General features: G+C 43.6%; 1 protein-coding gene across 2 annotated transcripts in view; it reads left to right on the plus strand.

Annotated features, from left to right (window-relative positions):
- The window catches only part of Cped1 (cadherin like and PC-esterase domain containing 1), a 256172-nt gene that overhangs the window by 21932 nt on the left and 219593 nt on the right, over positions 1-14647 (plus strand). For both annotated transcript variants that reach the window (XM_029478163.1, XM_021164697.2), the window contains exon 2: positions 8603-8783. In XM_029478163.1, the coding sequence (XP_029334023.1) occupies positions 8603-8783 (181 nt within the window). The remainder of the gene's footprint in view (positions 1-8602; positions 8784-14647) is intronic.

Below are 14647 nucleotides of genomic sequence, written 5' to 3' on the forward strand. Positions count from 1 at the left end.
AGGAAGGAAGGAAGGAAGGAAGGAAGGAAGGAAGGAAGGAAGGAAGGAAGGAGGGAGAGAGGGAGGGAGCAAAGGGAGGGAGGAAGGAAGGAAAGAAGGGAGGAAGGAAGAGGTTATTTCTAAGAAAGAAACAGTGAAGGTAGAAAGAGTGGAGGAGGTTTTCTGCCCCTCACATTTCAGTAGTCCATAGCAGTTTTTCAAACCAGTGTGCAGCTGGACAGCTGTAGTGAAAAGCACACGCCGGCATTACATAGGACCCGGATTTGGTCCCAAGCACCAACACAGCAGCTTAAAACCACGTGCAACTCCAATTCCAGGGGATTTAAGTGCCCTTTTCTGGCACCCAGGGACACCAGGCATAGATGTAGTACACACAAACATACATGCGGGGAAACACTCATATGTATAAAAATGTACACACAGCACAATAGTTATGGAAGTAACTACACACTCTTTGATTGGATTTAAGGCCTACTCCATGAACTAGAACTTGGGCTTGTTGTTTAGGTGGCTAAGAACCTAAGGCTAGATAGACCATGGGTCTTAAGGAAAACCGACACTATTCTGCTAAAGGAACGTAGCAATAAAATGATTCCTAACAACATTCTACTATATCCGTGGGTCAGTGTCTTGCTCAGCCAGCATCAGAAATGCTGCTTCTTGCAACAGATGAGCACTCACACAGAATCTACAAGTAGACAATGTACAGAAAGTGAGACATTTTAGAACAGTCAGTCCAAAATGGCGTATCTTCTTGCAGTTCCTCCCCTATGGGTTCAGGAAGCTATGAAGAAGAGAAGTTCAAGCCAGGTATGGACTTGGGCAATGGATCACTGCAAGGAAACAGTTTCTTCAAGGCCTGACAGGACTGCTACAATTGTGAACTCACAAAAAACTGCACCAGCAAGCACAGGGCCTGCACAGGTTCAAGCAAGAAGGGGTCCCAGTACTGACAGGGAAAAATAGATGCAGGCTTCCATCCCAGAAGCTATCTACAATCGACATCTGCTTGCAAAGGACAAAAAAGGTTTTCTCCAAAGGAGTCCTGGGTATCTAAAACACACTTAAGAACAGGCCCTATGCCCGGTAATCGAAGACCAACACCAGATGATCTCAATGGTATATTTGTAGACTTTTTTTCTCATATTGTTTTGCTTGTGCATTTTCTTTCTTTCTTTCTTTTTAATTCTATGTTATGGTCTCTGACTTTGTATTTTTATATGTTTTGTGTGTCTGTGTTTCTTCATTTTTTTCTGGTTTGGATTTTTGTTCATTTGTTTTCTAAAGAGAGAGAGAGAAAGAAAGAAAGAAAGAAAGGGCATTGAGTTGCATGGGTGGGGAGGTAGAAAGGATTTGGGACAGGTAGAGGGACAGTAATCCATGATCAGAATATATTCTATAAAAATTGTTTTTAGTAAAAAAGGAAAAATGTACACATAATGATTTAATACAAATAAACTTCTATTTAATAACAAAAGACGATGCCGCTCATAAAGGAAATCATCACAAGCATAAGGATATCATTCCTTACAATTGTTTTTCACCACACAGACCAATCCTTATCAATTTAGAGAATTCCTAATATAAAATGACAGCTATACTACAATTTTATAATTCAACTTTACATATGTTTTAGCATCATTTCATGGTAAGACATTGTGTTATTGGGCTTTTTCACACCATTTGCTTTCAACACAAGCTCTCGAGGTCGGATTTGTTCTTTCATCGATACATATGAAAACGCTTGGACGTAGACAGATTAAAACACCTGGCCCAGTGTGTAAATGGAGCAGCAGAGCCTGTGTTTTGATGATCAGCCTAGCTCTCCCTTTGCTCTACACTGCTCCATCAAACAGTCCCAGTACTTTATTACAATAACTCACCTTTGCTTCATCTAAGGTGATACAAAGATTTCAGATTTTGAAGTCTTTCCAGTAAAAACACTGTGCTCCTCCATAAAAGGGTTCTCCCTAGTCTAGCAACTCGATGTCTGGGGAAGAAGAACTTTACAAATCTCTCAATAAGAAAGCAGCAAGTTATTCAGGGGTTTGCTGCATGAAAACCTGTGCATGGCTACATTCTGGTCGGCAGGGCTGTGAGCCTGAAGGTACGCTGGAGTGGCAAACAGCAGCTAACTGCATGGTTCCACTAAAGGTACGTCATTGAAACCAGCAGTGCAAGCACGAGCTATTTCCCAAAGCGCTAGTTCTCTCATAATCCTGCATTTGCCGGTGCCATCGACATAATTATTTGCAATTTCTGTTTCACTTACGCAGTATGTGCACCTGTTATTGGACTAGCTAAAACTGTCCCTGCCCTTTGGTATTGGGCCACTCTGCTGATTCGCTAGGTTATAAATATTAAAAGGACACATTTATACTACAGAATAAAGCAACATCATTTTACTGTCAACCTTATTTCCTTTATTTGCTATTGTCTCAGACGTGAGTTAGAATGTTAGGACAAGTTACCGAGGTTATAATAAAACATGGTCAGCGCTTCTACATTATTTAAAATGTGCCTGGTATGAGACATACTGGTAAAAGTTACAGTGCTCTTACTTAAATCGATATTGGTTGAGTGAAGAAAGGAGTGGTAGCTTTCACAATGAAATGATGGAAGAGCTTGAGACACTCTCTGCTCATGTCCAATCCCTGCTGTACTTGAGCCAGCTGAAATAGAGGCGCATCCTGTGGTTAAGGAAAAAATAGTGCGAGAAGAGAAATTCTGGAGCCTTGTATTTCACTTGAGTGGCACTGATATATTTGGAAGCATCTGTCTTCTCCTTTCACCCAGGCGCCTGTTTGTTTACTTTGGCCTGGTGAGCACCAAACGTTCCCTATGTGGATCAGAGGACAGAGGCTATGCACAGTTCCAGACACCCCTTATATGTTTATTTTTCAAATACATTTTTCTGAGGAGTCATGTCCCACCTTGCAGGTACATTCTTGGAGTTTAAATAGTGGGCTAGTTAGTTGACAACTTGCCACAAACTTGAGTTATTTAGGAAGGAGAAATTTGAGCGAGATGATGCCGCCTTCAGATTGGCTTGTAAACAAGTGGTGGTGGTGGGTATTTTCTTGATTAATTATTGATGTGAAGAGCTCAGCCTACTGTGGGTAGTTTCATGCCCTCTCAGGTGGTTCTGAGTTGTATAAAAAGCAAGAAGATCAAGCCATGGAGAGCAACCCAGTAAGCAGTGCCTCTTTATGGTCTCTGTTGTAGTTCCTGCCTCTGGGTTCCTGCCTGAGTTTCTGAGTGGCTTCCCTCAATAATGGGTTGTATCCTGTAACCCAAATAATCCCTTCCTCCCCAAGATGGTTTTGGTCAGTGTCTTATTACAGCAACAGGAAGCAAACTAGGACAAAAAGCTTTTTCATCCATAAAGTACAATATCCTTCAGCAAGGGGAATCACTGCTGAACTATGTTTTTCCCAAAGTGTCACATACAGAAGGTGATTATGTTCTGTGGCTTTTGGCTGCACTCGTCACACTTGTATGTGTCACACATAGCTCAAATTCAGAACATTTTCTTGGCTCCTTACTCTTTATGATGCCTATTTAGAAAACACGGGCACAGTACTTGCTAGGTGGAAAGCATGGCTCTCAGTACTTTACAAGTCTTAACTCTTTCACTCTTGTAGCACTCCCAGAAGAGAGATACTGTCAAAGATTATATGATTGTGCTAGAAAATCTAGGTGACCCACAAGCTTGTGTTCTGGACTTTCATATTGCTCTTTCACTTTGCTCTATACAGTTGCAAACATCAATAATTTGCAGCTGAGTTGTCCGTGTCTCATCCTTCTCCTCCCCCTCCTCTCCTTCCCCTTCTCCCTCTCCCCTCCTCTCCCTCCTCCTCTTCTCCTCCTCTCCCTCCTCCCCCTCTTCCCCCTCCTGTTCTTCTTCCTCTTCCTCCTCTTGTCTTCATTTCTTGGAAGCCTCTTTGTGTACTCTGGCTAATATTGAACTGACCTTGATAGTTCCCTCAACTTCCGGAGTGCTGCAATTGGGTATGTGTCATCACACCCAGCTAAGTCTGTCTCTTCTTTCCATGGATAGCGTTAAGAGATTTTGATTCAGCATTACAGCTCATCAATTTAAATATCCTCCCTTGTTCAGTAGATGGCCTGTACTGTGTGCTGGGGTAGACATTAGAGACAAACCAACAAGGTGAGCCTAGCTCAGAAGGGACCGACCTGGAGGAGAGATGTAAAACCCTTTCACAAATCCTCATAGTGACAGACAGTTTTATGTCAATTTGACACAAGCTATAGTCATCTGAGGTAGGAATCCCTAACTGTAAAAAATGCCTCCAGTAAGAGTGGGCTGGAGGCAAGCCTGTAGGGCATTTTTAAAATTAGTGATTGATGTGGGTGGTGCCATCTCTGAGCTGGTGGTCCAGGTTTCCATGAGAAGGCAGGCTGAGCAAGACATAGGGAGCAAGCCTCCATATGGCACCCCTCCACGGCCTCTGCATCATTTTTTGTTTCTTTTGCCTCTAAATTTCTTCACAGTTTTAGTTTCTGTTCTGACTTCCATTGATAATGAAAAGTGATATGGAATCAACCAAATAAGCCCTTTGCTCCCCAAGTTGCTGTGGTCATGGTGTTTCCTCACAGCAATAGAAACCCTAACTAAGACACTAATAGAAATATGGGTCTCAATTAAAACTTTCAAAGATAGATAGAGATCGAATGTTTGGGCATTGGTTGGCATTTGATGGATAGATGAGATGATAAAGGCTTTGTAGGCAGAAGGCACGGTAGCATATAAAGAACAAAATGGGGAAGCAGGTATGGCAATAATTGGGTTCTATGACCAGTGATGGAAGACAGCTTCTAACAGCCTTGGGTACTTGAGAAAGGAGTGGGTTTAGGGGCTGGAAAGATGCCTCCATGGTTAACAGCAATTACAGTTCTTCCAGAGACCAGAGTTTGGCTCTCGGTTTGATTCTCATGTCAGATGGCTCTCAACCCCCTGAATCTCCAGCTCCAGGAAACCCGGAGTTCCTCAGACACCACACATAAGCACACATAGCCACACACAGACATGCACACACTTAGAAAAAATTAAAAGATGATGTGAAATCAACTTAATTCAATAGTGGAAATAGTAAGAAAAGAATGAAAATGAAAGGAAAAGAAAAGAAAGGAAAAATGATTAAATGGTAAAAACCATGGCTCTCTTATGCTTCAGACCCACTAAGTGGACAAGTTCATGGATGGCTGCCATTTGAAGTGATTTCCTGTTTCCTGGCCAATGTGCAAAGAGACACCTTGTTGGTGATCAGGGTCACCTGAGTTATATCAGTCAGGGCAGAGCAGATTGCAGTCCTTTGTTTATCCTAGCTTGACACCTGGCTTGGTGGCCAAAGGTGTTTTATGCCTAGGACTCATAAAAATCAAGTCAAATCAAATCAAATCAAATCAAACCCAGGCAATGCTGTGAGGGAGGAGGAAGACAGAGATCACCGTGCCACCCACAGACTTGCCCTCCAGTGCAGATCTCAGGTGGGCCATAGACATCCACTTGCCATTATACCATGCAACACGTATGAAGGATGTCACCCAGGGGTCTGCCAGCCGTGTGACCAGTCCGCAGCAGGAGTCACATGCAAGCATGTGGTGGGTAGATGGGACAGAAAGAAAGTGGAACGGCTCAAGCATGATGAAGAGAGACGAAGCTGGAGACGCCTGGGTGGAGAGGAGTAGCTTGTGGAGAGGAGTAGCTTGTGGTGATGGTCAGCACTGTCACCTGAGGCCTTGGTGAGGTCTCAGCCCAAGATGCTACTGAGAGCCGTGCGTGAGTCTGGCCTCATCTCTCAACAGCAACTCAAGAGAGCTTGCCCTGTGCCAAGCCCAGGCAGCACAGTGGAACTGGCCCTGGTGGCATGGTTGTGGGTGGGGCGGCCCAAGGGTACAAGTGTAGGAGAGCTGATTCCTCCACTCATCTGCTGTGGGGTGCAGAGACAGTGCCCCTCCACCCCTCCACCCCCCCCCCCCCCCCCGCCGCCACTCCTTGCTGCCTAAGGCAGTCCGGAAAGCTGCCTACAGAGTCATGAGCTTGGGAGAGCTGTCCCTTCCCCTCTCAGGAGAGCAGGCCCTGTGCCTCTCCCGGACAGCATAGAAGAGCTGAACCTGGTGGCTGGGGCTCAGGTGAGCCAGCTCCAAGCTTGATGGCAGTGGGAGAGTTGTCCCTGCCACTCATCTGCCTTGAAGTGGTAAGGGCACAGGGGTGTTGTCCTCTCCCACTTGCCCCTTGCCATCTGGGGCAGTTTGGAGAACAGGCCCCTGGGTCGTGAGAGCAAGTGAGCTGGCCCTGTTCATTGCCAGCTGCAGCACTCCTGAGAGCAGGCTCTGTTCCTCACCTAGGCAGCACAGTAGAACTGGTCCTGGTTAAGAGGGAATAGCCCCAAGGACAGAGTGAAGGAGAGCTGGCCCCACTACTGGACTGGTATGAGATGGTGTGGGTGTGGGGGTGATGATGCCCTTCCCCGTGGTCCCTCATCACCTACAGCAGTCAGGAGAACTGGCCCTGTTACCTCATTTGGGCAGTATGGTAGAGCTGGCCCTAATGGAGGGGGTGCAGGTGAGCCAGTCTCGAGAGTGTGAGAGCAGGAGAGCTGGCTCATCTCCTCATAGGCTGCAGCACTTGAGAGAGTGGGCCCTGCACCTTGGCTAAGCAGCAGAGTGGAGCTGATTCTAAAGGCATGAGTGGGGGTAAGCCAATGCCCCCAAGGGCATGAGAGCAAGAGAGCTGCCCCTGTCTCCTGCTGATGGCAACACAGACTGGCCTAGCCAGAGCCATGCAGGGGAGCTTGCCCTGATGTGCAGATAAGGGAGAACCAGCAGGCTAACCAGCTCAGCTACCAACCAGGTCCAGATCCAGATGTCTGAATCTGCCCACCCCAAAACCTATCTCATCTGTGAACGGTTGGGATGCTTGAAAGGGCCAGTCCTGCTGATCCCAAGCTGCAGGATCTCCATGGCACAAGACAATAACAGGATAACCACCAGAAGTCATGATGAGGAGCCAATATTGGTGTCACAGAATCCAGAGACATTGAACCAGACCAGTGACTCACAGCAATAAACATTTGCAAGTAAAGGTGTGTAGAATACATCACGGGACACAGTGTGACACACTATAGCTTCCAAGCTCAGATGTTTCCTATGCTTTGGTATTTTGTTGTTGTTGGTGGTGGTGGTGTAGTTTTTGTTTTTGTTGTTGTTGTTGTTGGTGGTGGTGGTGGTGGTGGTGGTGGTGTGTGTGTGTGTTGTGTATGTTTTATTTTGGTGGGGAGGTTGCAAGGCCAAAGAGTGGATATGAGGGGACTGGGGTGCATGATGTGAAACTCACAAAGAATCAATGAAAATTTTTAAAAAAAAAAATAACAGCCAAACAAACAAAGAAGTGATTCTGCTCCCTTCCTGCCCCTCTCCTTGGCCGCCTCTTCTTTGGCCTTTTATGCTGCTTGCTTAAACACTGCACTCATCATCGCCAAGACTAAGCCAACCGCACTTTATCAAAACTTATTCTTGAGTTTCAGAAAAGTCCTCAGTTTCTGCCAGTAAGAGATTATACATGAATTTGAATTTCTGGCACTTTCTACTTGTGTATTCAAAACCACCTTTTATTCATGGAATAACCTAAGCACTGTGATGAGGAAAAAAAAAAAAGAGTGCATGTTTGTGGGAGTGATAAGCTGCTATGGGAAGAACCCTGAATCATTAAGTCTCAGCTTGTAGGCTCACGAAGATGCCACCAATCTTGCTCTGTCATAATTGAGAAAAACAACAGAGTATTGGTCATTTTTGTGCTCAACACAACAAAATACAAGACGAAGTCAACTTAGTCAAGCTTCCCGTTTGGAGTTCAGTCCATCATTGATGGGAAGGCATGGTAGCAGGTACATGAACTAGCTGGTCATATGGTATATAGATAGATACAGGCCCAGAGAGACAGAAACGTGCACACTCATTTTGGCTTGCTTTCTTCTTAATACACAGTCCAAAATCACAGTCAATGGAATGATACTGCCCCTGTTGGGGAGGAGGCTTCCTGCCTCAGTTAACTCAATTCAGCAACTTCCTTTGTGTAAATGCCCAGAGGTTTGTCTGCCATATGAATCTAGATCCTGTCAAGTTGACCATCAGTGTTCACCACCATAGACAGCCCTGACAGCCTTTCAGCTTTGCCTCTTATCAACAGTGTCCCCAGCACAGGTCCTGTCCTCTCTGTGTCCTAGTCCTCTGACATTTGCCTAGATGTGATCCAAAGGTAACGTGGTTGGGACTCCTTTGATGACAGTCATTACTGTTAATTTACGTTTGCAGCTTCCCTGTCTTTCGAGGCAGCAGTTTCCCCCCAAAGAGCTCTGTGTTTTTAAACATTCATCTGTGTATAACAGTGAGAGCTGTTCAGTTCACCTTCAGTGCCTGCCTGCAATTGTCTATGTCCTTGTCAGGGTTTTTGTGTTTCATCCCTAGAGGAAATGGAAGGATAACTTTCGGGATGGCCTTGGAGTGTGGTGATGGTGGCCTTCAGTTGATAGGTACTGCTTTTTTTTCACCCTGGATTTTTATGCCTTTTTTTCCCCAGATTGAAGAATCGATTGAGAGACACTTTGGCAGTCGCAGCAGAAGGGCCGTCCTCCACAGGCCTCCTTCCTCCAGCAGAGCAGAGCTTCAGACACACCAGCACCTTCTTGCTCAGCATGGATACAGCGTTGTCACTGTGGAAGAAAGGCTTGGTGGTCTAGGTCCGGAGCTGCTGGACCCAGGTTAGAATAATAAGTAACTCTCAAAGTTACTCGACATATGAGCAATGCTGCTTATTTTCTTCCTCTCAAAAAAAAAAAAAGATTTTATCCATGATCAAATATCTCATATCCTACCCTCAGCTTTTGTGTCTCTTTTTATTACATTTTCTCAATCTTTAGTTAGATCCCTTTATTCTTGAAATTATTCTGTTTGTATTTCTGTAGCATTTTCGAGTCACATAGCCCGTATTTAAATGCTACATTAAAAATGTTTATGTTTATGAGTGTGAATACATATTCTGCCTAGCACCAAACTGCTCCATATTTTAAGAAAATTGCCACTTCATTTGACTGCAAGTAGAATGTGCTGGAAATTGTTTTTGCAAAGCCAGTTGAAATGGGATTCACAGATGGCTCTAAATATGAGAATGGTGAGTGCATTTATTATGCACGCCATTAGTCATCACGTGTTTTCATCTTTATCATTTGGAGAGAAAATTAAGGGACAAGTTGTTAAATAAATTATTTGAAAGAAAATTAGTAGATGACGAAGGTTGAGAGGCCAAAAGACAAACAGCGACTAGCTCTCTCCAGCAGCTGAACACAGGGCAGGTGCTGGGCTAAACTTTAGACTCACTACCTTATTTAACACTCTCTGCCGCTGCCTGACCACGAGTGAGAAAGGTGAATTCTCTTCACATTCCAAGAGAGGAAACTGTGTCTTTCCAGGAAATGGCCCATAGAGATGTGAGGAACGGATAGATGGGAGGCCCTGAGTCCCACTCTAATTTCCTGTGTTCTTCTTTGTCCCTCTGCTGCCTTAGTCTCTTGTGGCTCATTATCTGGCACCGAACTCATGGGAGATACACTAATGCAGACTGTGCATGCAGCATAAGCCAGTCACATTTTCTTTTTTATAATGACACAGTATAGCCATCCCTCAGCGCCCACAGAGCATTGCTTCCCGTGCTCCCTGCAGATACCGAACTCCCTTCTGTGAATAGTCTTTGCACATAACCCTCCACATATTTGGAATCTCTTCTAGATCATGTATAATACCTAAAGCAATGAAAATATAACACATATAGTTATTATATGTAGGGTATTTTCAGAGAATAATGACAATGAAAAATGTTCACTTTCAATGCAAATGTGAGAACTAAAAAAAAATAATCATCACAGTAGAATTTGTGGAAATGGAATGCTAAATATGGAAAGGTTGTGTGTGTCATCTATTTTCTTTTATTTTCATAAGAAAGCAAGAGAGATGATTTGAGTGCTGTTTTCCATGGTAGCTTCCTTTGGCAGAGAATAGTCAGATGCTGGTGCCCAAAGATTCTTGAAGCAAGTACCTTCTCAGGAAGTGTGGGATTCCTTTCCTGGCTTGTGGGGATGAAAGGAAGTTGGGAAGCTGTTCCGTGACCTTGTTCACCCTCACACTTGGCTGGAGATGGTCTCAGGGTCTAGAACCCATGGAGATCTGTTTGATGAGAAGAAAGGCACTTTTAAGGTGTTGAGAGTATTGTTTGTAAGGCACGCCTCGGAGAATGCCACATATTGGTCTCTGTCTTATAGGAGTGGCTTAGAAATCCAAGCCAGGGGATTAAAAATAAGAAAAAACAGCATAATTAAAAAACATATTTACATATATGAAAACCACAAAGGAATATGTAACCCCCGGGATGTTTGGATGGATCACAGGGCCCCCAATGGAGGAGCTAGAGAAAGTACCCAAGGAGCTAAAGGGATCTGCAACCCTATAGGTGGAACAACAATATGAACTAACCAGTACCCCCCACTGGAGCTCGTGTCTCTAGCTGCATATGAATCAGAAGATGGCCTGGTCGGCCATCAGTGGAAAGAGAAGCCCATTGGTCGTGCAAACTTTATATGCCTCAGTACAGGGGAATGCCAGGGCCAAGAAGTGGGAGTGGGGGAGTGGGGGAGTGGGTAGGGGAGCATGTGGGGGACTTTTGGGACAGCATTGGAAATGTAAACGAAATAAATACCCAATTAAAAAAAAAAAAGAAAAGCTGAAAACACAGTTGGTGGCCTTTTCTGAGTTTCGCCTGGCTTAGTTCTATTACAACCGAACAAGCTAAAGTCCTGGAACATTTGGAAGTGACATCATTAAAACCTCATAAGAATATGCTTGGATAAAGAAAATATACAAAATGATTAGCATTTCTCTTATCCCACACCGCGTGGGGTGACTGCCTAGCACTCCCGCGGCTGTGACCAGCATTCCTGATGTCCTGCCAAGTGCCCCTATAGTGGCATGCTACTGTGGTCTAAAATCCCTATATTCCACCATGTTTTGATTCTGCCCCTGACTCAATGTGGATCATCTGTGCATTTCACCTTCAATTCAATTTAAATTTCTCCAGCTGCAAAACAGATGGGTTTTGCACCACTTCTTCCAGTGGATGTCTGTGGGTCAGTTTGACACAAACTAAGGAGGATTGTTTTGCAGCTTCCAAGTAGGACGAAAGTGCAAAGGCAGCTCGAAGCAATAGAATCTGGCAGCCTGAGTTGCTGTGGGGCCTGATGACCAGGGATAACTGTAATGTCACCAGCATTCATCACGTGGGAGCTGACTCAATTCCCCTTCCCACAGTCCCCAGCTTTAAATGCATCTTCTCAGCTTATCTTTGCATTCCTTTCCTCTGTTGCTCATTGCCACCAGCAATAGGATCAATTTCGCGCAATATGTGAAGTATGAAAATTGATTCTGGTTTTAAATTTTGTTTCCACTCTGGAACACCGTGCAGAGAATACCTGAAGTAAAACAACCCCGTGATTCTAATCTGACATATATGGTGTGTGGGATTAAAAAGGAAATGGCAACTTATTTTATTCGAACCCCAATTTAACCTATAAGCTGTATTTGAATTGCACATATGACACACTCTATGGAAATGGGTCTTCGGAATGTGATTCTTGAGTTTCTTTTGCTGGGACACATTTACTGCCTCGTTATTTTACCTCCTGCTCATGAGCAGAACAGGAAGTTGTACTGATTTTGTGTGTGTGTGTGTGTGTGTGTGTGTGTGTGTGTGAACTCAGGCCCCAAGGCTGAGCTGCTTGGATGAGGAGAGGACGCTGAAGGACCTGGAGCTCAGCCCCGTCCTGCATGCCCTTTACTCTGCTTTTGCACTTCCTTCCTGGGACTAACCCGCAGTCTGAAAATAGGAAGTTAAAACCAAAGTATGCCCAGGCAGCGGAGGGCACAGCAGCAGACTGATGTGTTCATAGAGTGCGTGTGTGGACCCAGGGACATAAGTGCGAGACCTGTTTTCTCCTTTTGAAAAAAAAGGCATGCTGCTTCTCCCTGCTCTTCTCTCCTGCCCTGACTTCGCCCTGACCACTCTGCTGACCTCTCTTTTTATGCCATCATTGAAGGAAACAGCTTAGTGCCACTTTTAAAAGCCTTTACAGGATGATAAACAATAATAAAAGTTAGGAAATATATATATATATAAAAGGGTCTTAGGCCAGACAGACAGACAACATTCTACTCTTAGATATAATCTGTACCGGCAGCGGAACTTTGAGTTGTTTGTTTGTTTGTTTTTTTGTTTCAATTTTCATTGTATTTTATGTGTGCAGGTGCTTTGTATATATGACCGTGTACTGCTTGTGTGACTGTTGCCCTGATAGGCTAGAACATGTGTCAGATCCCCTGGAACTAGAGATACACACAGTTGTGAGCTTCATATGTGTGCTGGGAATAGAACCCTAATCCTCACCAACAGCAGCCAGTATTCTTAACCACTGTGCCACCTCTCTTGCCCCTGGGCTTTGTATTTTATTTCTTCCTTTATATATATTTTTAAATTCTATTGAATAAACACCATGTAAAGGAAGAAGTTAGCCATATCAGGTCATAAACTAGGATATGAACGTTATAGATTGGATTCTCCTTCCATAGTGGTTAATTCCATTCTTGGGGCATACAAGAAATTGACGAGTCCCTTGGGAAATAATATAAGCTGGGACTATAGGAGTCATTTCAGCTCTGGATCTCTGCTAATGGTAGTTGTAATATGTATTTCTAAGTAGCATGTGAATGGGCTTAATCACTTTCTCCAGCCCTGTTTAAGAAGAAGCAAATACAGCCCTGCCTACATTTTATCTCGTTCACACTTCTAGGATGAGGCTTGAACTGTGTATGCTAAGAACACACATGTGATTCTTACATGCAGACAGGTTAGGGATGCTGATCTAAGGGATAGACGGTGTGCTCAAGGAGCAACAGTTCTCAGGATTAGATTTTAGAAAGAAAATATACACAAACCCCTGCTTGCTGCCGTGCTGTTGTATTGATTATAATTTAACAGTGTAGGTGTTTACAGTCATCATTTAATCTTTATACTGGCTTTGAGAACAGTACAAGGACAATCATCCTTTTAGAGCTAGGTCTATAAAATGTCACAGATTGAAAACATACTTTCATGGCCTTTCCAATCCCTTGCTTTTGAAAAATAGACCATATGCCCTTGCATTCCGGGAACATATAATTCTCTAAGGAAAAGATACTCTCTCTCCCGCCACTCGGGTGCTATTTAATAAATCAGTAAGTTAGTGCATCATGGTCTAAAAGAGAGTAGATATTTTATATAAAACATAGAAGTTTATAAAAAAAATAGTAGAAGTTTAAATAAAATAAACTGCCCCAAGAGACTCCAACTCTGGGTTGTTTTTATATTGGATCAGAATTATTCCTGTGTGCTTGAAGAGTTTTCAAAACATTGTGCACTTTCATATTCTGTGTGCTACAGTCCAAACCTGGTCTCAAAGCTACAGAATTTGAAAAATATTAGTGTTTCCTTATTTGAGGGTTCTCTATGGAATCCTTTCTGAGAAACAAATAAAAGTAGTAGGTCTTACTTGCCAAGGTTGGCCAAATCTGGTCCATTGCCTGTTTGGGTAAATAAAGCTTTACTGGAACACAACCACACTCTTTTGTTATCATGTTGTGCTTAGCCACAATGGAGTTTCTTAGTTTTAATGGACACTACATGGTGCTACACCCTAAAATTCATATGGTTTAACCTTTATGGGAAAGTTTTTTTGACTGATGTATCTAGATGGATAGATGGATGCAAGTTGATCCAGTAAAAAGCTGACGATTGGAACAGACGAGGTTTGAGATCATTTGCTATTTTTAAGCTGCAACAAACTTCATTCAGGAAGAATTCTTTGGCTTGCAATAAAGCATATAATAAGACAACTACCAAAATGGAGACATAAAATTAGGACCCAGATTGGATATCCTTTCTTAGCTACAATAATGTAAGCTAAGCCTTGCTCTGAAATCTCCGAAGACCTAGAGCAACAACTGTAAGAAAAAAAGGGACAGGTCTTAAGCCACTACTTCCAGCCTCAGACGGGACCCACTAGTATATTTATATTTAAATGGGAAATATAAACAACAGTAAGTAGTGCAGTGGTTGGGGGCTGGAGAAACACTTTTATTGTAAAATAAATTCCATATCTTGGTTCTTACAGAAGGGGCTGGAGTATCCTGTGCCCGTGGGCTTCAGTGAGATCATGGTTATGAGAAGCAGGGCCGACCATCAAAAGTACTGCTCAGCCTTTATATTGACACCGAATTTGGCCCATCATGTTCTGAAGGATCATCTTTTAAACCAGGCTTTAAGACCAGCCTCTTCATTCTTGACGTAATTTACCCAAATGTGATCTTAGGAAATACGATAAAAGACTTAGTGTATGGAGTGAGAGATACAGTCACTAATTAACACAAAAACTATGCTAAAGAAGGAAAAACTACTCCCTTCCCTGTTTCATGTCTACTTTTCTTCCTTCTATCCTTTCCTCCTCTGCATGTCCCTCCCTCCCTCCCTCCCTCCCTCCCTCCCTCC

This window comes from Mus caroli, chromosome 6 (genome assembly GCF_900094665.2).
Source record: "Mus caroli chromosome 6, CAROLI_EIJ_v1.1, whole genome shotgun sequence".
Classification (NCBI taxonomy): domain Eukaryota; kingdom Metazoa; phylum Chordata; class Mammalia; order Rodentia; family Muridae; genus Mus; species Mus caroli.